At 37.9% G+C, this 21,980-nt stretch overlaps 1 protein-coding gene across 17 annotated transcripts in view; it reads right to left on the bottom strand.

Annotated features, from left to right (window-relative positions):
* The window catches only part of EPB41L2 (erythrocyte membrane protein band 4.1-like 2), a 193,053-nt gene that overhangs the window by 20,579 nt on the left and 150,494 nt on the right, over positions 1-21,980 (bottom strand). For 3 of the 17 annotated variants that reach the window (XM_012721882.1, XM_012721886.1, XM_012721876.1), the window contains exons 12-20: positions 20,634-20,806; positions 16,221-16,283; positions 14,214-14,360; positions 12,824-12,925; positions 7,237-7,290; positions 6,472-7,038; positions 4,601-4,723; positions 2,856-2,954; positions 561-641 (exon numbers count right to left, since the gene is read on the bottom strand). In XM_012721882.1, coding sequence (XP_012577336.1) covers positions 561-641; positions 2,856-2,954; positions 4,601-4,723; positions 6,472-7,038; positions 7,237-7,290; positions 12,824-12,925; positions 14,214-14,360; positions 16,221-16,283; positions 20,634-20,806 — 1,409 coding nt within the window. Of the gene's footprint in view, positions 1-560; positions 642-2,855; positions 2,955-4,600; positions 4,724-6,471; positions 7,039-7,236; positions 7,291-8,699; positions 9,460-12,823; positions 12,926-14,213; positions 14,361-16,220; positions 16,284-16,525; positions 16,562-16,768; positions 19,131-20,633; positions 20,807-21,980 lie in introns of those variants that run through there. The other 14 variants (XM_012721911.1, XM_012721889.1, XM_012721894.1 and 11 more) reach the window with 14 other exon arrangements.

Here is a 21,980-nt window from a genome sequence, read left to right on the forward strand (position 1 = left end):
ATAAATAAATAAATAAATAAATCTTTAAAAAAAAAACTTACTAAAACCGAAATATTTTAAAAAGAGAGAGAACTTAGATTATCTTCTCCCACACTTCATAAAGAGTAACAAGTTAGGGGAAATCATCTCGTACTAAAGAGCCCAACTTTTCTAATACTATTAACAAAAGGTATTTTATGGGTTCCTAAAAACAGGGCTAAGTCAAATTTCGTGGCTTTTCTTATTTTTTGGAAGCCAGTGTCATTAAACTACCACTCTTTTCAGTAGTTGATGACTTATCTTTAAACCAGAACCACATAAACACATAACATTTGCCAATAATGTTCTAGATTGTTTTGACCCAAAAGTGCATATAAAACAATTGGTACATAGATAATCATCCAGCATTAAGATGAATCAGCATTAAGAAGGCTGTAGCACCAATGTGTGGAAGCTGTACCTTCGTGCCATTCATCGCAAGGTACTGAGAGAAGGAAAGTGACACACGGATGCAATACACTGACAGATGCGCAAATTAGAAATTAAAGTTAACTTCCAGAACCAGAAGTTAAGGTCTTTACCTCGTCATGGTCAATATCCGCATCTCCTGTGATCACGATGCGCTTCTCAATTCTTGTTTCAGATATTCCACCTTTTACAGTCTAAAAGTCATAAAGAAAAAGGGTGGGAGAAAATATCAATCACTAAAGCATGTTTTATACACAATCAGAGAAAACAGATACAGCACACCCAGATCGCCTCTTCATCCTAAAGCAATGCACAGTGAGCGGAGAAAGCAGATGTTCTAAAGTCTTTTTCTTAGTCGTATATGGCTTTTGACAGTGGGTGAAATCACATATACGACTGGCATCTACATGCAATAGGAAGACTCCTTCAGGGTGAGGGAAGGTAGATAGGTGTGTATACAGGAAAGGGAGAAAAAGAGCCCCATCGGAAAGCAGAGAGAGAGAGCTGGACCTACCAGGAAAGCCAGACATGATTTAGGGGTGTCTGTCATTCTGGTTCCCTGGGCAGGCTGCTCTGATGCCCAGGGGCTTCCTCAGCTGATGTTAAGTTCAAAAGACAATCAAAATCCTTTACGACTTGTAGCATCCATAAGTATTCAACTGAAAACAATCTTAAACCTAATTTATAAAGATTCAGATGAAATGAAGATGATTTAGATGAAATTAAGATGGTGTAGATATCATTTAACCCAAATAATTCTATTGGACATCCCATCAGAATTTTTTCACTCTCAGTTTGTTGATGTTTTATAAAGATTTATTTCTAATAACTGGGGTGCAGGCCAGAGGTGTGGGGGGTGAGAGGACTCATCACAGACAGAATACACAGCAGAACAGGAGGATTTACTGAAATGCACTGCTGAGGGGAACCCTGGGGAGGTAGGAGGGGTTGCTGCACCACAGGTGGATCAGCTTTCTAGCAGGAACTTGAACTCCAAAGCAGTGGTAGCATGAAAGCACTGAGATTCAACCCCTATGCTACCAGGGAGGCCCCAGTTTGTCGATTTTTGAAAGGAGAGGGAAAAAGTGATTGCTTGGTTTCTACAGTTATAAGGAATTTGAACAATGTATTCTAAAAATTTAGGTATCTTGTTCAAGTTTGGAAAACTGCCTGATTACAGTTTTGACTGCTTGATTCTCATCACCTAAGTCCATTTGGTGATTTGGTTCAGTTGTTTTAGGGTAATAATAAAACAGAGCTGTGCATGTGCTCACGCACTGTGGGTAAACAAAGGCTATTTGAGGGGCAGGGCAGGAGTTCCTGTGAATTGCACAGAGGTACCAGCTTAGAGTGCAAGTGGACAGAGCCCAAAGCATGACAGAGGTGGATGAGATCACATGGCTTTGACATTCTAAAGACACGATGAGCAAACACCACACAGCCCTGAGGAAGCACACATTCGACCTCTACAACAGTGATTCATTTCCACACTGAGCACGCACAATGGCACTTACTTTAAGACACAAGGCTTTCACTAACCTTAATAATTAGGCTTTACAATGAACAACACCCTCCTGCATTTACATGACGTTTTTTTTTTAAGCATCATTTGATCTACTTGATTCAAATATATACGTATTCTGCTTTACTTTTTACTTAATACTTTTGACTGAGGTAATATTAGAGTATCTCCCCCTGCCCCATATTGCCTCAGTGTCATTTTTTTAATTTACAAGATTTTTGTTGCAACACAGGGTGAAGAGAGTGAAAAGGATACTTCTGAGACCTTCAAGCACTAACCAAATGTGTATAGAAACAAAAGGTAATGTTGGAAAATAAATCTAGAGTTAGCAATTTGATGACTGAGGCTCACATCAAAATCACCCAGAAAGCTTCTTAAAACACTCCCAGGTTTTAGTGGCTCTGGAGTGAGGCCACAGCATTCACACTTGTAATGAGTCTGGGGCTGCAGCTGCCAGCGCAGAGACCAGCTTTGCGAATCACTGACATCTACTGGAAAACATCATGAGAATGATCTGGACAAATGCCTCATGTCAACATATTGGCATCTTAAGTCAATGTGGGGGTATCTACGTTAACTCAAGCAACTTGTGTGAATTTTTGACAGTCTTCATTCATGTGCTTCAGTCAGAGGGCTCGTTTGTCCAAACCAAACCTGTGCTTTCATTTTTAATAATTTTTCTGTACCTGTAGCAGTTTTAAAGTTATTCTAGTATATTTTTACCCTCTTGTACTTTAGAAAAATTGCAATTTGTTTTAAATACATTTGTCAATGGAGCATAATTTCTTGTGTACTCAATAGCTTTTTTATTCCACTGGCACTGTCTGTGTATTACTCTGAAGTGTATAGGAACAAAGAAACAACTCATTCCCCTAAGTTGCTTTACCTTGGTGATGTGTGTGGTTGTCGTTGTCGACACGGAGTCAGATGTGATGGTTTGTGCAGTCAGTAACGTGCCCGAGTCACCACCAGCCCCGCCATCAATCTTTGCATAGTTGGGGGAAAAATACAAAGCAATGCTTAACTTCCATTATGTTGCCAGAGACCGCCCCTCCCCACTGAATATGTATCTTTTAAAAACTACATGGCTGGCAGAAGATGCTGCCTACCCTTTGCATGTTTGTCATGGTAATTGACTGCCAGGAAACTAGCTGGCATTTAAAGAGTAAAGGCATCAGCTGAAAATATATGTGGAGAAGCATCCCGACATGGTTAAGACCAAGAAAGGAAGAATGGAAGAAGGTACAACTAAAAGCCACAAGAGTCATGAGATAATCTGAGTGAAGGCCATTTAAAAAATGAGAAGAAAATGCTAGAGAATCAGACAGAGATGTTTCCACAGTGGCCTAAAGTGCTCAGTTTGTTGTTTTAAGCACAGGTGGGTAAAAATAGATAACTAAGCAATAAAACTTGACCAAGACAGACTGAACTTGAGTAATTTGGTCTTTTTTTTTTTTCTTTTAGCTCCCATAGATTTTTTTTTACTAATTTTGATACTAGAAAAGGTTGATAGTTTTAGCGCTAAGGGAAATAATGAAGCAAATCAATAGCTTAACAGTTTATTTTAAGACCACCAAACATATTCGCCTTGTTTCCTGACACAGACTGGAGGAAATAACTAGAAGATTTGCAGCCTTTTTGACTATAAATTAATGGGAAATTTCCCTTGAACTTGGGTCAGGCACATGTACATCTTTATGAGGCACTTACTTCATCACAAATGCTGAGTGTGTGTTCTCCTACCACATCCATTTATAAGAAATTAATTTGTTCTTATGTAGGATCTATGCACATGTATAGACAGTATGTCTTAAATAATTTTGAGGACTATTTCGTATATACACCCATTAAGCCTCAGAAAACATATTTTGAGAGGGCAATAATCCACGGTACAGTCCTACAATAAATCCTAAATTCCTAAATTTAGAAAACAGTTGTACAAATGATTTCTAGACCATTCCATTTTGAGCTGATAAACACATTATCTTTTATTTCTTTGTCATCCTGAAGGTTAAGTATCTTTTTAAAAATATACATATATATTTTATTTATTTACATATATTTTACAAGGTTAGATATCTCAATTCTTATTTTAAATCTTTACAGAACCAATGTCAGAATACACAAATCTGATAGTTATAGAGACGCACAGCACTACATGTACTTTAGAATGGTGACATACCATCTTTAGAAAATCATCCCATGTTTAGAAGTGTGTGTGTGTACTTATGCATGAAACTGGCAAGCAAGACTTGACTAGATCTGCCTTCCTGGAATTTGGGATCCTTAAAGCCTACTAATCCACAAGTGATATCCGATGCAATAAACTCTTCCCAACTCTTCCTATATATATCAAGGCTGAGCTGGCTTATAACATAAACAAGATGGATACTGCCTGTCCTAACTGATCATGTGTATGCCTCCCCCTTGTAAGTGGGGGGGTCACCAATTGGACTCCAGCTCTGTCTTCTTAGTCTAAGAAGCAGCATGGCAAACTACACTGTTGAAGTACAGCTATAAAATGAAGAGATAAAAAGCTATGCTAAAGTCAGAAACAAAATTAGAAGATGGAATGAAGACAGAAACAGAAGAAGTAACAGAGTTCAGAGTCCAAGTCTAGAGCTTCTGTACCTGTGGAGACTCATATGTGATGGTTTTGGTCTCCGTTTGGACAATAGGAACTTCCTTGGTGGAGATTTCTGTCCTTTGTGAGGCATCAGAAATTGTTACCATCTCTGTTTTTACCACTGGTGGCTGAGGTGGAAAGGAAGGGAAAAATAAATTCTAGAGGTGATAAAGTAAAAGTACTTGGTGGAACCTTCAAAAATAGTTGTAAGAAATATCCAATCACACGCTCATGTACAAAAGAAAAGTAATTTAAAACAAGCAAAAGAGAGAAAAGAAAAACATTTTTCTTCAGAGAATGAATGTGTGTCTGAAGAATAAACTAAGAGCTCTTTGAGTTGTGGCATGCTGCAGATTACGCTGATCCCAAATTACTCAGAAGTCAAGTTTGTATGGAACAATACATAAAATGTAGCTCTGGGCAGGTAAACTGAAACAAAATGGAATGAACAATGTGAAGTGACCTGTCATGATGTTTACTGCTGTTTAAAGAGCCACACGGTCTATGTGAAGGCTCACTGCCTCTATCTGGCACACCAGCAGGCAGGTTAAGACTCGCTATTTTCCTTTTCTGCACTAGTGACAAGGAGATGCCATTCGTCGAAAGAAAATCAAGTCCCACCATTGTGTCAATTAGTACTTGTCTAAAACTTGCAGTGCTTCTGTATTTTATATAAATGAAAATACTAGAGCTACTGAAACTCCAAAGAAACACTGCATTAATGCTCTAAGCAATTAGAACATTAAAGGAGAGGCACTGCCCAGCACGGGTATCATCTGCTGGGCAGACCATGAGATTCCTCCAGACTGTGTTAGTACCAAAATATTGCAGTACTTTCTTTGATAGAATATTCCCTAGTGTAGTTATTTAAAGAGGAACAACCAACATATTAAATGCAGAAAACCATAGTTCAGTGTTCAAAGAATCCCGAAATGTGTTCTCTGAAGTGAAAAAGAGAGAGTGACACAATACAGATCCATTCAATTATGTGGAAACAAAGGCAAAAAGAGCAAACACAGATAATCCCCACATTGTGGTATTTTAGACTTAAGAAACATTAGCATGGAAGTAAATCCTCCCTTAGCAAAACTTTAACTCCCATTCAGAGACTTTGTACCCAATGACCAAGACAATCTAAAAGGAGTGTGGAAAGTTCTTTTTTGAAGAGGAAAAGAAAAAGATACACCCAGTGTAGATAATCCACAAAACATATAATCAACTTGCAAATAATCCAGAATGAGAAGAGGATGCTATTAAACAGACTCATTTACTGCTGCTTTAAAGGAAAGAGAAAGCTCTTAACTAAATCATACAACTCCTGAAATCTGAAAACAGAAATCACAGGGTAATCAAGAAGTACTGTTTTTATCCTTGTGACTGCTGAATTCAGAACACATGGTAATCAGACCCTGCTGCCATATCAATGAATCTTAAGCCATAAAGTCCAACTCAGCCATGACAACAGCTACACACACACTCACACTGGCCATTTCTCAACATTACACACAAGGTTTTCTAATTAAACCAAAGAAAAGGGCATTTAGCAAGAAGAAGCAGTGCAACTAAGGACAAACGGTGGAAAACAACCAAAACATGCAAGAAAAACTTAAATGTGAAGTGACAAGGGAAAATGATGAAGTTGCTGTAGAGGAAAGTTGACTCTTATCAAGTGATCCAGTTGCAATAAAGAAGGTGGAAACCATGAACCTTGCCGGCAGAAAGTGCAAAGCAGCGCTCTCCCCTTCCTCTCGTGAGATAAAAATCTCACTGAAAGAGCTGAAGGAGAACTGGGAGGACAGGAGAAGAAGAAAGGCAGGTGGTTCTCCACCTGAGAAACAGCTCGAGAGTTTAGCTCCCGCTTGGGATGCTCATTTACCTCTGAACAACAAATAATTTGTGGCAAAACATCAATGTCAACATGAGACACCTCTCCGTTAACTTTATGTTGCTTGTCCTCTGTTTCTTCTCTTATGTCTTGCTTAATTGCGCCTTCGTGTACACTCTTCTCGGTGAGTATCTTTGGGGCAACCACACTTTCCTGGATCTCTGTTTCTAGTGGGAGCACTCTGACCCCTGCTTGTCTGACTGGGCTGGCTTCTGGCACTGCTTCCTCCCTCCTCTCTACTACCTTGGCAGCGGGGCCGCGCTCTTCCTCCACCTCTTCTTCATACTCCTGCTCTTCCCTTATGGTGCCCTCGGTCACTCGGTGGTGGGGCTGGTACTCGCCCACATCTTCCTCTTCGCTCTCACTGCTGCTGCTGCTGCTCTCAGAAGACAGGGAGGTGGAGTCTTTCTGTGTCAGAGGCTCCACCTTAGGAATCTCCCCAGGACCATTCCCAGGTGAGATCTCTTTACCGTTCATTTCTTCTGTGATTACTCTTTCGTCTTTCCCAACCTCCGCCTGCTGCTTCTCCTCCACTACATTCAGAGTCTCATGTGAACTCTGCACAAAAAAAATAATGAATGAGGGGAAACAAAAATACATAAATAAATCAAAAACGACCGCAAACAAAATTAACTGATGGTAGGTTCATGTCATGGAGAAAAAGATGATTATGATGGCTGACTGAAAGGGAAGCAGGGGAACGTGAGGGAGGTGAGAAAAGTCAGGCAATGGTGTTAACATGGAAAAGGGGAGAACCTTAACAGCATCACTGGCTCCAATGCAAGGCCCTTCAGACTCAGGAGCACGATTCTGCGAAACAAAAAGCAACCGAGGACACAAAATCAATAAAGTTTCACCTCAACACCCACCAAAACAAACATCTGACACTGCAAAGACAGAGCAGCAAGAATCAACAAACTACAACAATCCATTGTTCAAGGTCACATAGAGGACAACCAAGACAAATGCTAAAAGCTTACGACAGGAAACAAAGCCAGCCAGCACCTCCCAAAGAAATAAGACACTTTTTATCATGCTTATACCTGTAAAAGCTATACTTAAGAGCTGAAATTGTAGGGAGGAAAAAAAAAAAAATAGAATCATGCCAAACTCTGATGATTGTTTTAAAGTTTAAATTTTAAAATGTCCAAAAAACTATTCAACACTTTTTATTTTAATAATCAGATCATAAAACCCAGCTGGAAACCCTAATTCCCAAAAGAATACAGAATGAATGAGAAGGTGGTCCTTGTTTTTTTGTCTGGCTTATTTAGAAAACAGATTCTTTAGTTGGTAATATTGTGATTGGTCTCACATGGTCATAACATAAAAAATGCTGCCTTTTCAGACATGATTACTAACATCCTACACAGTGTTACAGGTTAGCAAAAGGGGTGGTAACATTAGGGTAGGCTGCATGTCAGTGAAGGCTCCAGGTGTTTTTTCTGAGAACTTAGTTCTTCCATTAGCATCTTTGAAAGCTGAAATGGACCTAAATTTATTATTTCAGATGTTCACTTCTGTCCCCTGCAGACAACAATTTCTTTGGAAATAAATTCACTTTAGTTTACTACAGGACTTAAGTGTTCAGGAAGAACCTATGGATCAAATGCATTACAGTATTGATCACCAGGACAGAATAGCCATTTTCTCACTAAGAACTTTACAACTGTAAGAAAGCTTACAATTTTCCCTGAGAAAAAGGGGGCACTTTCTCTGATACAAATACAACCCAGGCAATTTGTTAACATTTAGGTGGTACCATTGCCTGCAGTATAAGGAGAGCTAGTACCCCACTATTCAAGAAGGTATACCCATGTGAACTGAGAAGGGCACTGCACTCTGGGCAGAAACGAGCCCTATAAATTTGCCAAGACACTTCATGGATGAGAGCCATCTGCTCCATGTAAGAGACAGCAAACTTCATGTTTAGCTGCCCCAGCTGCACAGACAACCAGGGGTAAAATCTCCTGAAAGGGCACACTTCTCAGCAGTTATCATTGGACAATCATGCATTCCCTTTGGGCCTTGTTATTATTCTTAATGAATGGTACAGGCATGGTTTCATTGTTCAAATTACCATACAAATCACATTACTGATTGGACAAGACAGTCATCTTTTCAGCTTTATTTAAAAAACCCAAACATGTCAAATATGGAAAATTTTCCCAACATGGAGAATTTTGAGTCCACTTGGATAAATAAGTAATAGCTAACAGGGACTACCCATCAATGTTTATACATAAACATATTCCAGTGATCAGAACATTCCTAGAGCGGACAATTCATCATTGCAGGTCAGTATTATTAACCTTAAATGGCTGGGTAGGTTCTGCCCAAGTTCAAGGAATCCTTTTGAGTCTGAGTAGTTGAGAAAGATGAAAATGATTTCACTGACTGTAAAGGCCTCTCAAATTTTTTTTTAAATATGGTAAACAGTTTATAAAACACTAAGTCATCAGAAGATAACAATAAAGATTTAGGCCTTGAATACTTTTGGCAGAACATTCTTAAGTTCCTGCTTGGTTGCAGGTTTCCTTCCACCTAACAACTTAGACTCTAGGCTTAAGTGTTTCAATGATTCTCTGAATTTAGGCAGATTTGAGGCAGGGTCACAAAAGAAACAGGAGAAACATCCAATCTATATCTTTTCCTCACATCCAAATGTGGTGATTATTTCTTGAATGTTTCTCCCAGAGGAGTTAGTTCACCAGTGAAAGCTCTGGAGGGAAGGGTCCTTGAATAATGGAAAAATAAAAATCACTCTTGTATGTGGCTTTTAAAAAACAGGGGAAGCAAAGTGAAATGCACCTCAGGCAAGTGTGAGAAGGGCCAAGAAGAAAGCTTTTCAGTAGGTGCATTATAGATCCCAACAGTGCCCTCTGCTGTCCAAGTGGTGGCTGAGGTGAAGGTGGCGTTCATGCTATGAGAAAAGCCCTTTTCACTAAACAAAATTGATGTTATCTCCTCTTCTAGGCTCTAGAGAGGTCAGAAAAGCAAGAGCACAGAATTAACAATAAGTCAGAACAGACAGCAAACAGTGACCTATTGAAAGAAAGGAGAGATTACACAAGAAGTCACAGAACAATAAACTGAGAGCAAGGGAGGAATCTGAAAGACCGTAGTAGCCACTACGGCGGTCCTGAAACGCCTGCTTCCACCCCGTTTGAAAATCCCCCAAACCTACAGAAACCAGCTAGAACTCCAGGATTTTTCACTGAAGTTTTAACAAATGGGGTACAACCTACCCACCTCTCAGACACTATTTTGCCTATTTTTCTGGTAGCTTCTTGGAAAGTCTCTGCACAGAATGGCCTCTTCAGCAGACCCTAACCTTGCAACACTTATCCCTTGTTCCAGTTTGGGTGCCCTTCCCCAGTCACTCTGGGCCTCACCAATTCTGCCATTTCTCTGTAACCCACCTAACAGACCATATTCAGTGCCTAGACTTTCTAAGCCATTCCAGTTCCTACCATCTCTCCTTTCCCACAGCACCTGACCTGTCTGCACAGCAGATGCTATGGCAGCAAACCACGTAAATCCCCGCAGACATGCTAAATAAATAATGCCCAAAATTGAATAATACTTTTTTCTTTTAAAAAAGTTTTAAAAATCTAAATAGACAAAATTTAGAAGGGAAAACTCAGTGAGCAATGTGAAAATGATCTGTTCCTGAAAACTATTCAGAAAAAAATTTAATCTTCGCATTTCTATGTCTCTCTAAACTACCTGAGGACACAAGAGGACAGCTGGGCAGCGGCTAGCTGCAGCTGTGTGGGGTGCTGATGAAGAGTCCTCGAGCTCCCCGACATGTAGAAAGGATGATGCTCCCAATGCATCTCAGGCTCTTACACATGAGTGAATGCAGGACATTTCTGGATGTCATTCAGATGTGAGGAGTAGGACAATGAGATGCAGAGGTGACGTACACTGTTCAAGAGACAAAAAAGTTCCTAACTCACTCAGCATAATTATAAGCTCCATAATTAAACCACCCTAGGAATGGGTGGGATGGTGAAGCAGCCTTCTCCAAGTAAGAGTTCACTTGGGAGTTTATTTAAGTGCCACACATTTAATTATTCAATAAAATACCTTCTAAAGTACCTTAAACGTACAGTTTTTGTAATCTGTACTAGATTTATGAGAGTATTTTATACAAGTTGGTATAATAATACAATAGGGCATGAAATTGTGTTGTTTACCTGTCAAAGACTTTATGATTTGGTTTCCAATTTTCTGCTCTCCACTCAAAAACCTCCCTATTAAAATGGAGGCCTTTTGGGAAATTCAATGCATTTATTTTAAAACAAAAGATTATTACTGTTATTTTTAATCTATAACCCCCAAAGAAACTTGGAAAAGTTGATCAAATTATATTATTATACATTTAATGATTATAATTTAAGGATAATCAAGAAATGCTACAAAATCAGTAGCAAAATGGAGGTGCAACAGACCAAACTTTAAAGCTCTTTTAAGTCAAAACACTGAAATAGATACAAATAATTCAGGTACTTTCGTCCAATAGGATATAATGGTCAAGGGAATAAAAAAGATGCAATGTAAGTGAACTGTAAATGAAGGGTGAAAGGATGGTTACAGATGACAATGATAAATAGTTGATGTATAATAAATGATAAATTTATGATGTATGATAAATAATGTATTTTCTTGCCTGTGTTGCAGAGGAAAAGAATTGGAAACAGCAGTTAACTTCAAGTGCAGTTAAGCTGTTTTGAATTTAATTGTGGGTAAATTCCAGACTTAAAGCTTATGTAACTTCATTTTAATGTAGAATATAAAATATCTGTGCATAAGTTACATCTCTAAGCCATGATTCAGGAAAAGTCTGACAAATTTAAAGCATCCCCACTAAAGTTCCAGGTTCCGACTACAAAATGTCTAAAGACAGCACTTGAAATTGATCAGATGGTGTCATCTGACTTGCTCTCGGGATAAACTTTCAAGACTACATAATATTTGAAAATTTATGACATTAAAATCATTACTTCACACATATAATCTAACTGGCTTTGGATTTCAGTTTGAACTTTTAGAGTATATAAATATGCCAAATGGTTGAGCTTTCTACCATTACTTCTTTTATTACTTACAGTAGTTCATATTTCATCTCAACCAGCCCTCAGATTCCTTTAGGGCTTCATTTCCATTCATTTTTCTTCCACCTACCCCAATGAATAATACTTTGTACTGATTAACAGAATCAGGCTTTGTAGAAGAAAAACATTTTTTCCTTCAGTGATCACCACTCTCACTCATATCCACTATCATCAATTCCTCCTCCAACCCTCGAGGAAAATGTCAGACACAAGGGATGGTATCACTCCCTAGCTTCAGGTTCCCCACAGGCTTCCCATCACTCCAACAAATAATTTCAAGCTCTAATAAAGTCTTTTAGACCTTGACAGGATCTGGGATCTGCCTTCTTGACTTTTCCTGTCTTCATTACTTGGTCTTTCAGTTCTGTAAACTAGTCCCTGCCTGGAGGCTGTTGCCTTTGTTCTTCCTCCTAGGCAGAAACATATTCACATGGCCACATGTCACTTTCTCCTCATTAAAGCCTAATTCACATGTCATCTCTTCCTGACCACCATGGCAGCAGCCATCCCAACCACCTTTTAACAGAACATTACATTTCGTCTTCTGAACTCAATTTAGTACACCAATTTGCTAATTACTCATTTACATGACCACCTCTCCCCTGTTCTACTATACTTCCAAGCATTCTAGTACAGCAAGTAACAGGCTAGCAGCTGGCTGACAAAAGTCAGCAGAAACAGAATGAGAATGGAAAAGCAAAAGCAAGCCAATTTCATTAGTGATGACGGCAAGTTCATACATACAGAGGTAGAGAGAAATCTAAGGGGCTGCTAGGATACATGAAAATCCTTTTTCTATTAACAATGTAAAAAATGGAAATCCTAAAGGTTTCCCAATGTATTCAAAATTTATTAACCTAAGCTTGTTATGTTCACACCATCACAGTGTACAAAAGTGTGTATAAACAGTGCAGTTTTGTATGAGATCATGGCCTCCCAACTGCCAGCCACATACATCAGAATTAGGGGTTCTGATCACCTTTACAGCCTGATAAGACCGCATCTCAAATTCTGGATTTTCAATTGAAGTACTTCTGCCTTAAGGTGCTTCTCACCTCATGAACTTATGGTTTCTATATATTTGGAGAATTAACTTTTTAAAAACTAAAAAGCAGCATCAAAAATGTTTTAGGCTGATAGATTAAAAAATGGAATATGGCTATGGACAGACACAGAGGAAAGGGGAAGAAGCAAGAGTAGATCCAAGGATGCCAGGTGAACACCTTGTCTGCCTCCTGGGCTTTCTCTTCAACTGTCCGTGTTGCTGCCATCTGATGCTTCTCCTTCATGGACAAAATATCCTTGAAAAGATGTTCTCCTTTTCTCTATTGTTTTAAACAATAGACATAATCAACAAATAAAACACATACATCACATCTATAGCAACACAAACAGAAAACAAACTGGGTAAAGTGGCACGTGAGGGGAGACCCAAGTCATAGTGTGTCAGTTACTGTTTCTCCAGAAAACACAACACTCTAGAGTGACTGCTGACATAGCCATTGTTATTTTCAGATTTACTGAAAATAACAAAGTTGAAAATCTGAAAATAACAAAGTTACACACAACTTCCTAAGACCGCACCATGGTACTGTAAATCTTAATATTTTCAAGACTTCTGTTTTTAGTTTATCTACTGTTTTTGCTTATCTGTTCTTAAGGAGCTATTTTCCTTTCACTGTCCCAAATTAGAAATTTAAAGCAATTAACAGTTTGTGCTTTTTAAGAAAAGGTGAATAAAACAGCATGAATTAAATGCCTACAATTGGCAACAGTTAAGTCAGACTAGATGCTGAATTTGATGAGAAAGACGTAAGACAGGAAAGATGAAATTGTAGGGTGAAACCTTTATACACTTTTTATGACTGCATTTTAAAAGTATAATTAATTACTGTCTCTTCAAGTACAATGAATGTGCCATGGAAGTTCTTGGTTGATAATAGGAGGGATTTTGGAGCACCAAAAAGAAACAGAGGTAGATGAGAATGAATGAAGTATTTTGAGGCTATATTCTAAAGGCAATTCTTACAGTAGTGGTAGGAAGAAGTCATGGAAAGAAAAAGGATGCGTTTGAAGAACTGCTACGGTTGAAAATGTTCTTTAAAAATCAGGCTACACTTCATGCATAGAAAGTTTCAGTATTAAGATACACGATATGATATTCTACAGTTTTCAACAGGGCTCAGTCTCCAAAGTTAAATTTAACTCATTTTCTTCACAGTAATTACCTAAAGCTGTTCTAAATAGAGCCTGAGTTCCTACATCCCTTACATCATTAAGTAAACACTCTTATTTCAGAAGTCCATACCTGAAAACTTAAGAAATACCATATTAAGTCAGTTTCTAAGTCATCCTACATAACAATTCATTGCTACTTAGTTTAGTAAAGCAGTAAAATCATTTTGAAACAACATTAAAAGTACTTTGAAATTTATACAACTTTCTCAAAAACCAGGTCAATGTGTATTACAATGTTAATATTTAGTATTTAAAAATTGGTTAGCAAACTTAAAAAAAAAATTGGGGACATTTTGTAACTTCCTGAGAATGTACACTGAATAGACCAGCACACTGAGTTTTAACCAAACAATCAACAAACAGCTAGCAACATACCCCTTGTGTCTGTAGAGACAGAGGTGTGATGCGGCGTTTTTCCCATTCATTAGGGCGTGGCTCAGGTGTAGATTCCATAAAATTGCGCTTCAGCTCACTAATGCTAGCCTGATGTCTCAGTATGTCCTCCTGGGCCTTATCCAGGTCCTAGCAGTATGTAACGTAATAAAGGGGGAAATCCAAAAGAAAAAAACCCAGTAGGACAAAAAATAAAATAAAGACAAAAAAAAAAAAAAAACCAGCGAATTTATATTTAAAAAAAAAACATACTAAAGCAAGAAAAATGCCAAGTCTCAAAAGCCATAAAATTTACCTATAAACAACCTTAACAAATGCATCACAACTTGAAAATAAAGCCAATATGAAACTTTTTTTGATCACAGCTTTTGATTCTAATTTAGTTTTTAAATAATATTTACACTATTACAGGGAAGATTTTTTATATTAAGTTCCATGATTTTTCATATGAATTTGAAATGCAACCTATGATTTTGTTCCTGCAAGTTTACCTTTCTGAATAGAGCTACTATTCAAATTTCATTCTGGGAATATAGTCAAAATAGAGAAAGGCAGACTCAGAATCACATTTGCCTGAAGGAAAGACCAGTGTAGGACCATCCAAAACAAAACAAAACAAAAAAAACAAGGACTGACTTTTTTCAGGATATTCCAGGTGTCTTCAGTCCTTAAGGAGTAAAAATAATGGCTTTCCAGGGGCTGTGTCTGTTTGGTCTCTCTTTAAAAATTAGTGAACCACATGCAGGTTTCATGTACTTGCCAAGCACAAATGTGGGTCCCAGTCACCTAAATATTAAATGGTCCTCATACAAAGATACAACTACCAGGTTGATTTTCAGTGGAGCAGAACTTAATAAATGATGGTATTTGTGGGATATTTTAGATTGCCCTAGTAAATAGTAGCTGTAGATATAAAATGCATTCAGAGTTCAGTAAGTGGTTTTAACTGAATTTGCCATGTTTCTTATGTTTTAAAAATCATAGGGGCCACCTATGGATTACATAGCTTCCATCCCACTCCCAGAGGAACAGGGCATGCATCTGATGAAATTAGATATTCCATATTCATGCACAAGCATAGTAGCTCACGTGTGAGCTTCTATAGCCATTTGCAAAAACTTACAAAAATCTAAAAATCTTTGCATGGCATGGAAAAACTACCGTGGCTTGAGATCAGGCACATTTCTTGCATTTGTTCAAAGCAATGTTATGTATTACACTTAGAGCATTTTAGTAAGTTATGCTAAAATACATTTCCAAGTTATCAAAGCTGCCAAAAGCAACCAAACAAATTAGTCAGATTACTGAGAACTACAGTTCTCCACAGTACACACTGTGCCAAATAAGAGCCTAAAATAAGAAGGGAGAGGGACGGGAATTGTTCTCATGTGACACGGGGAATATATTCCTAATTGAATGCTAGGTTTATGGTGGTTTTTTTTCTCCTTTCTCTTGTTACTCGTGTTTTTTAAACAAAGCAATCCCATTCATCAGTATACTCTCCAACTGTATACTCTAATAGTATACAATTCCTAACTGCATGGATTTCAGCACCCCTAACTGCCATCCCCAAATTGTGGTACAGATTAAGAACCAAGTGACTTAATGCCAGAACAAATTATCTGTCCTGGTTAAATGTATAGTAAGGACTGGATCGTAGTACTTCAGATTCCATGCTCTGGAGAGAACTCATTAGAATACAATAGATTTACTTGCAGAACAACTTCAAGATCAATAGATACAAACTGTTCATTTGATATAGAATGTTTTCTTCCCAGCTGTCACTTTGAGAACTACTGGTGGACATATTCCTACCTAAATCACTTTACAAGAACACAGTCGGACTGGTTACATGCACTCCCGAACTGATTTCCCCCATGCATCTCATGCACTGTGCTTGGAGAAAGTCGTCAGCCAGCCTGTGCGTGACCTCCCGTCCACAGCAGCCTGGCAGCCATGAGGGCAGTTGCTTGCTTAAATTATACAAACCTCCAACATTAAATTGCTATGTCTGACATAAATATTATCCCCTTCTACTCTCAAGGAATTTTTCTGTGAAATTAAATCACACACAGGGAAAAGGCAAATAAACATTAAGTGTATCAATCAGCAAGCACCAGCAATGACTGAGTTTGGATAGTCTAAGACATTAAAACAAAACATGAATGAAAGTCTTAAGAACCTAGAGGCCACAACAAGCACAATTCATAAGTAAAGACTAAGCATTTATCATCCCTAACACAATCGCAGGCAGCAGCCACTAGATATGTAACTTTGGGGGAAAAAATATCCACCTCCTCCAGCTGTGCTTCCTCTTCTTCCATCTTCGCCTGAAGGATTGCATGGCCAACAGTAAGAAGGGGAGGATTAGTAGCAACTCTACCATCAGGGCAAGGAGGTTGTATTTGAATTTAAACAATGAACCAGCATTACCAACCTTTGTTTGTCTCTCAGAAAAATGCAGAATATAAAGCCACTTTGGTCTTTCTTCACCTACAGTGTTGTACAGATGAGGGACATGATCCATTGCAAAGGTGGAATGGAGAATGGAAGCTTCACTCTTTCTCTCAGTCCCTAAGTTATGTACTGTTTTTGAATTTTTTTTTTAACTCAGGAATGAAAATGTGAGAGTGTAAAAATGACATAATTCAATCTATTGAATATGAAATACCTAGATCAGCTAATGACCAGTATAAAGCATAGTGATGTAAAGTCTGGTGTTAGCCTTATTTATGTCAGGGGCAAATGTTCACCCATTACTTAATTATTTAGCATAAATTTCTTCTCTCGGGGAAAATTGGTCTCTTTCTATGTTAAAATGGTACTTTTAAAATATTCTTTGAAATACAGCCACTGTTTCCTTTATAAACTCTTTAAGTAGGAGTAGTTGTTCAGAGTTGGTCAATTCTCAGAAACTAATAACAAAAGAATCAATTTGTAGGTTTAACAATGACATAAAGGTTGACTGGCTACTGAACCCAAGGAAAGGAACTTAGGAAGGAAAAAAAAAAAAGTGATTCTCATACAGAAGGAAAATAGTTTAACTTTTAACTATAGCAGGATTAGATGTCCTGTTTTTTTGTTACTGGAGATAAAGAGTGTTAACTCTGAGAGTTCAACTTTTTAAAAAATCATTCTAATATTTTTAAGTAAGCAGGTAGCTTAAAATATTTTATCAGCGTGGAAAGTCAATTCAGAATCTACTAAGAATCCTCTTCCAATTCCATGGTCAAGTCTTAACTCTAACATGTCCAACTCGGGCAGCCCCCTGGCAACCTTTAAGACTCATGGTCTCACGCAATGCCTAGTCATACCATTATTTTCACATTTTTTTCTTTAGATTTCCTTTGAATTTTGTGATTTATGTTACTGATAATACCCACAGGATATGAGACACTAAGTCACCAGACCACATTCAGCCAAACAATCAAAAACCCTTCTGCACGTGTAGCACAGAATTAGTTGTGCAGAGGAAGTCCTACATAGGGTAAAAATTCTTAACTTGGACATCCAATTTTAAATGGAAGAGCACTAAAAGGGCCAACCTTAGGACTAAATATTCTAAAGTTACAAAAACTTGTTTTTTGCAGACATTTTTAAAGACAAAATAGTACTTTCCTTAAAAATACTTGACAGTGACTTTTTTAATATAATTATGCTTTAGTTAAAAAATACTTCCTGGTATTTAACTAGTTCCCAAATGTTACAATAATATGAAACAAAGAGTTTGAGATTACATACCCAAGAGTAAAGATTACTGATGCATCCTCATCAATGCAAAAACAAGCTTGGTTTTCTAGCAAGAGATTTAACAATACTAAGGAGTTCTACTACTACACATTATTTACAGTTATGTCCACTGCATCTTAAGTTCTATACTGAAACAAGTTTCCATCCTAAAATAACATTAATATTGGTCCACAAAATAGGCTCCATATAGATCATTCATGGGGAAACAGAGTCCCTTCTCCTTTGACTTAGTATGTTCTAGATATTTCTAAAATAATCCTGTAACTTTGTCCTCAACTTAGCATGTGTGGAACTGGGCAGTAGGTATCAACGACAGGGAGGTACTCACACTTCTTTTTCATGCACTAAAATGTTGTGTGTGTGCGCAAATGTGTAGACCAAACTAGTAGGCAGGCAATCAGTATTGAAATTTATGCACATGTTTACACTCTACATTAGAAACCATATAAGATGGAGAATAGTTTTGTGGACCCCGTAAATTGTAGCTTATGTAAGAGTACCAGCAATGGCTTCCTCTTCCTCTGTTTTGTCATTCCCGTCGCTGTCATAAGAGGCATTAAAGGAAGTGGCTTTCGCCTCCAGATAGCAGAGGGATAGAGCCAGAGGAAGGGAGAAAGTGAGAGAAAAAGGCACTGACTGAGAAGCAGAGAGTAGTAGCCCAAAGATGAGGATGAGGGAAGGAAGGAACGAAGGGGAGGTGATAGGAACATAATGCTGGACATCAGCGGGGAGGAAGGAGATCCAGACCTTGGGGAGGCTGGGGAAAGCAAGATACCCATCTTCATCTAGAAGTGAGGGAAAGCTGGAGGGAAAGCACTTGCAGAAACTGAAGGGAACGTGCCCACATTCAGACTCTTTACAGTCAGCCTCTTTTAGAGGTGCCTTGGGGGTAGGGAGGCATTCGGGCTGAGCAGGCGCTTCCACAGCATCTGGGACAGAATCAGGGGCAGTGACTTCGCTGTCACCCTGCTCTGATGTTTTGCCAGTAGAAAGGAGCTCCAAGCTGTCTACTGTGATCTGGTCAGCCTCCCCAAAGGGGTCTTCCTCTGAAATGTCTGAAAGCAAGTCCACTTCAGGGAGTGGCAACAGGTTTGGAGAAAGAAATGAAGCACAGCGGATGAGTGGCGAAGGTGGGCACATGGAAAAGGGCTGTTCTCAAGAACAAACCCACAAATGAACGTGAAATGGCACCATGGATACATTCAAAGGCAGGGAAGAGGAGAGAAGAAAATTGGATAGTTAGTGAAAACTTTACTCCTAAGTAAGGGATCATATTAACACAATGTAGTGAGAAAATGAATTAAAAGAGCCATTTTTAAGGAGAAAAACTGGATGATTTTTATCACATAAAATGTATAGTATATTTAATCACTGTTTTCCAACTGGTTGCAAATATCTGATGAAATTCAAATCGATCATCATTTCTCAATCTCATTGCCAGCAAGGAGTCAGCATACCCAGTCATTCGCTGGCACTAAGCAGAATTCCCTTTGGAATTTCCAAGAACTCAAAAAAGGGAAAAAACAAAACTAAACTAAATCCATCAAATTAATGAGGTAAAATGTAACAGACTTTCTGAAATGCTGAGTTCTTCAGTTCCCAAGTAAGTGGTCACTTGCATGATTTTGACAACTTTTCAGCAGTTGAAGGGTATCTTCTTAGACACAATTTTTGCCATTTTAAAATAATTTTCAGCCCAATTTTTTATACTATATTCATAAATCCTTTAGCAAGGGACTGCAGATAGTTTGAGGTGTGAGCTGCCAGAGGCCAGAGGCCCCAGGGGGCCAGGTCTCCCCTTTGTGCCCAAGTGTAGACAGCCAGCAGGGAAGGAATTCCTGGGCTCAGCAGCTGCTGCACCAGCAGGTTCTCATATGTCCAGCCGCGTGTCTTCCAATTTTTCAAAATAATTAGAAAACATTTAAAATCTATAGGATGATTTCACTTGTTTTTCCATGTTGACTTCCAAAGTTATCCTTTAAGAAGTTGCTTTATAAAGATATGTAAAAGAGATCGGAAGAGCTCAAAGCCTCTTCAGACAAACCTCCAACTGGCTTTACTTGACCAAAGTAATGCAGTGACACAAAGTAAGTGACAAATTTAAAAATACAATGTAGGTTATTTTCCAAAAGAATCTGTACCAAATGAGGCTGAAAGCAACGCACCATTTTCGCACTGTTCAAAAATAATTACCCTGTGCTAAGAATTTATCAGTTACAGAGTACTGATGAAAATTTTTTTCATCTTTGTTCATTTCAAACTTTCAAGTCAACATAATTAAAATAATCAAGCTATATTATACTAAAAATGTACCTGTAACAAAGCAAATATAAATTTCAACTCAGCAAGGTTTTATAATTTACAACTTTATTAAACAGAACAACTGTGAAAACATTAAAAAATCCAGTAGGTTACTTACGTGATTAATATAATTCATGTTGAAATATTTCACTTTGTATACAATCGAAAAAAAGGTTAGAGAACCTGTCTACATCAGCAAGAATCTACAAATATTTGAAAATTGTGAAATTAAATCAACAGAACATAAAATGATTAATTTTAAATGATATTTGAGTTCTGAAGACAAGTGCCACCAACAGATTCTCAACCAAGTACAGTCATAAAATCTCACATTCTGCTCTTTTACCTTACCTTTCCTTCAATGAGTTGCATGTGTGGGGCTTTCACTGGACTTCTGAGGTCCCTTCTGCCATCCCCATCTTGTACCATGGCAGCGGTGACCCCTCCAGGGCCATGGGCTGAAACCTCACCAGCAGGGCCACGAAAATCCTTCACAAGACATTGGTCCACGACACCAACTGGAACTATTAAAGAGTCATCACTGGTCACGCAAATAGAACAACTTCATGGAACTTTCCCTTACCCAGATAAACAGCCAGCACGAAGTCAGTCAACAGAACAGACACTGCTTCAGTTCTGAAGTTATAAACATATGAAATAAACTCATTTTTAAACATTTAACAAATTCTAATAATAATCTGAAGTTTTATCTATTGGACTACAAAGAGATCTCAATTCACAGATTTCTGAAGGATATAACTTGATCTTGGAATTTGCCAGTAGGAGGAGCTCCAAGACCAGTGGAAAGACAGAATTCCGGAACTGTCAGCATTAGGATAGGCAATATTTGAATTCTCTGTGGTCTCTTTAAATCCTTCCTGAACTTATTTCTGAATCTATTTAGCAATTAACTATCAAGTTATAGAAATCATTTGCTTCAATAAAGTTTACAGAATTCCTTCATGAAGAAACCCATTTGAATACCAAAATTAGAACATGATAGAAAAGGTAGATTTTAAAGAATTAACTTTGGATTATGTAGAGTATTTTCATTTTTGTAACCTCCTTCCTGAATGACTTGACTTAATCTATCTAATACAAATCTAATACACATCAATCCATTGTAAGAAATCTCTTGATCTCCTCCTCCCCTTCATGGGCCCTGTCCTTAAGTATTTCTTTCCCAGTTTTTGGTTTCTTTTTCCCAAATAACCACCCTTTCAGTACTTAGGACATAAACCTCATAGTCTCTTTGTTTTCCCCTGAACCAGCAAATTTAATACAGTTCTTGAATGTATTTCCAAATGTGGCCAGCTCCTCCCCTTCCTCTATTATTCCTCAGGCCCATTTATGATTTTCATAGCCCTTAGTACTCACACTTTTGAAAGGCTACACCAAACCATGTAAAACATTAAGACGAATTCACATTAAACAAAATTATTTTCTAGGCTTCTGAACTTTTGAGATTTTAATAATTTTCCCAGCTATGAGTATGTCATTAATATATGGTGATGGTTTGTTTCCAAGCACCCATTGGACACACTAAGAAATTACTGCAAAATGAAAAAACTCTGACCTGATTTCAAATGTAAATGGATCAAAATTTTAATTTAATGTGTATCAAATTTAAAGTTGTTATATGGTGAAGTTGACAGCAGCTGCCACTGATATTTATAAAGAATAGTTTGTGTTTTATGA

Source organism: Condylura cristata, unplaced genomic scaffold (genome assembly GCF_000260355.1).
Source record: "Condylura cristata isolate star-nosed mole 26May11 unplaced genomic scaffold, ConCri1.0 scaffold00001, whole genome shotgun sequence".
Classification (NCBI taxonomy): Eukaryota; Metazoa; Chordata; class Mammalia; order Eulipotyphla; family Talpidae; genus Condylura; species Condylura cristata.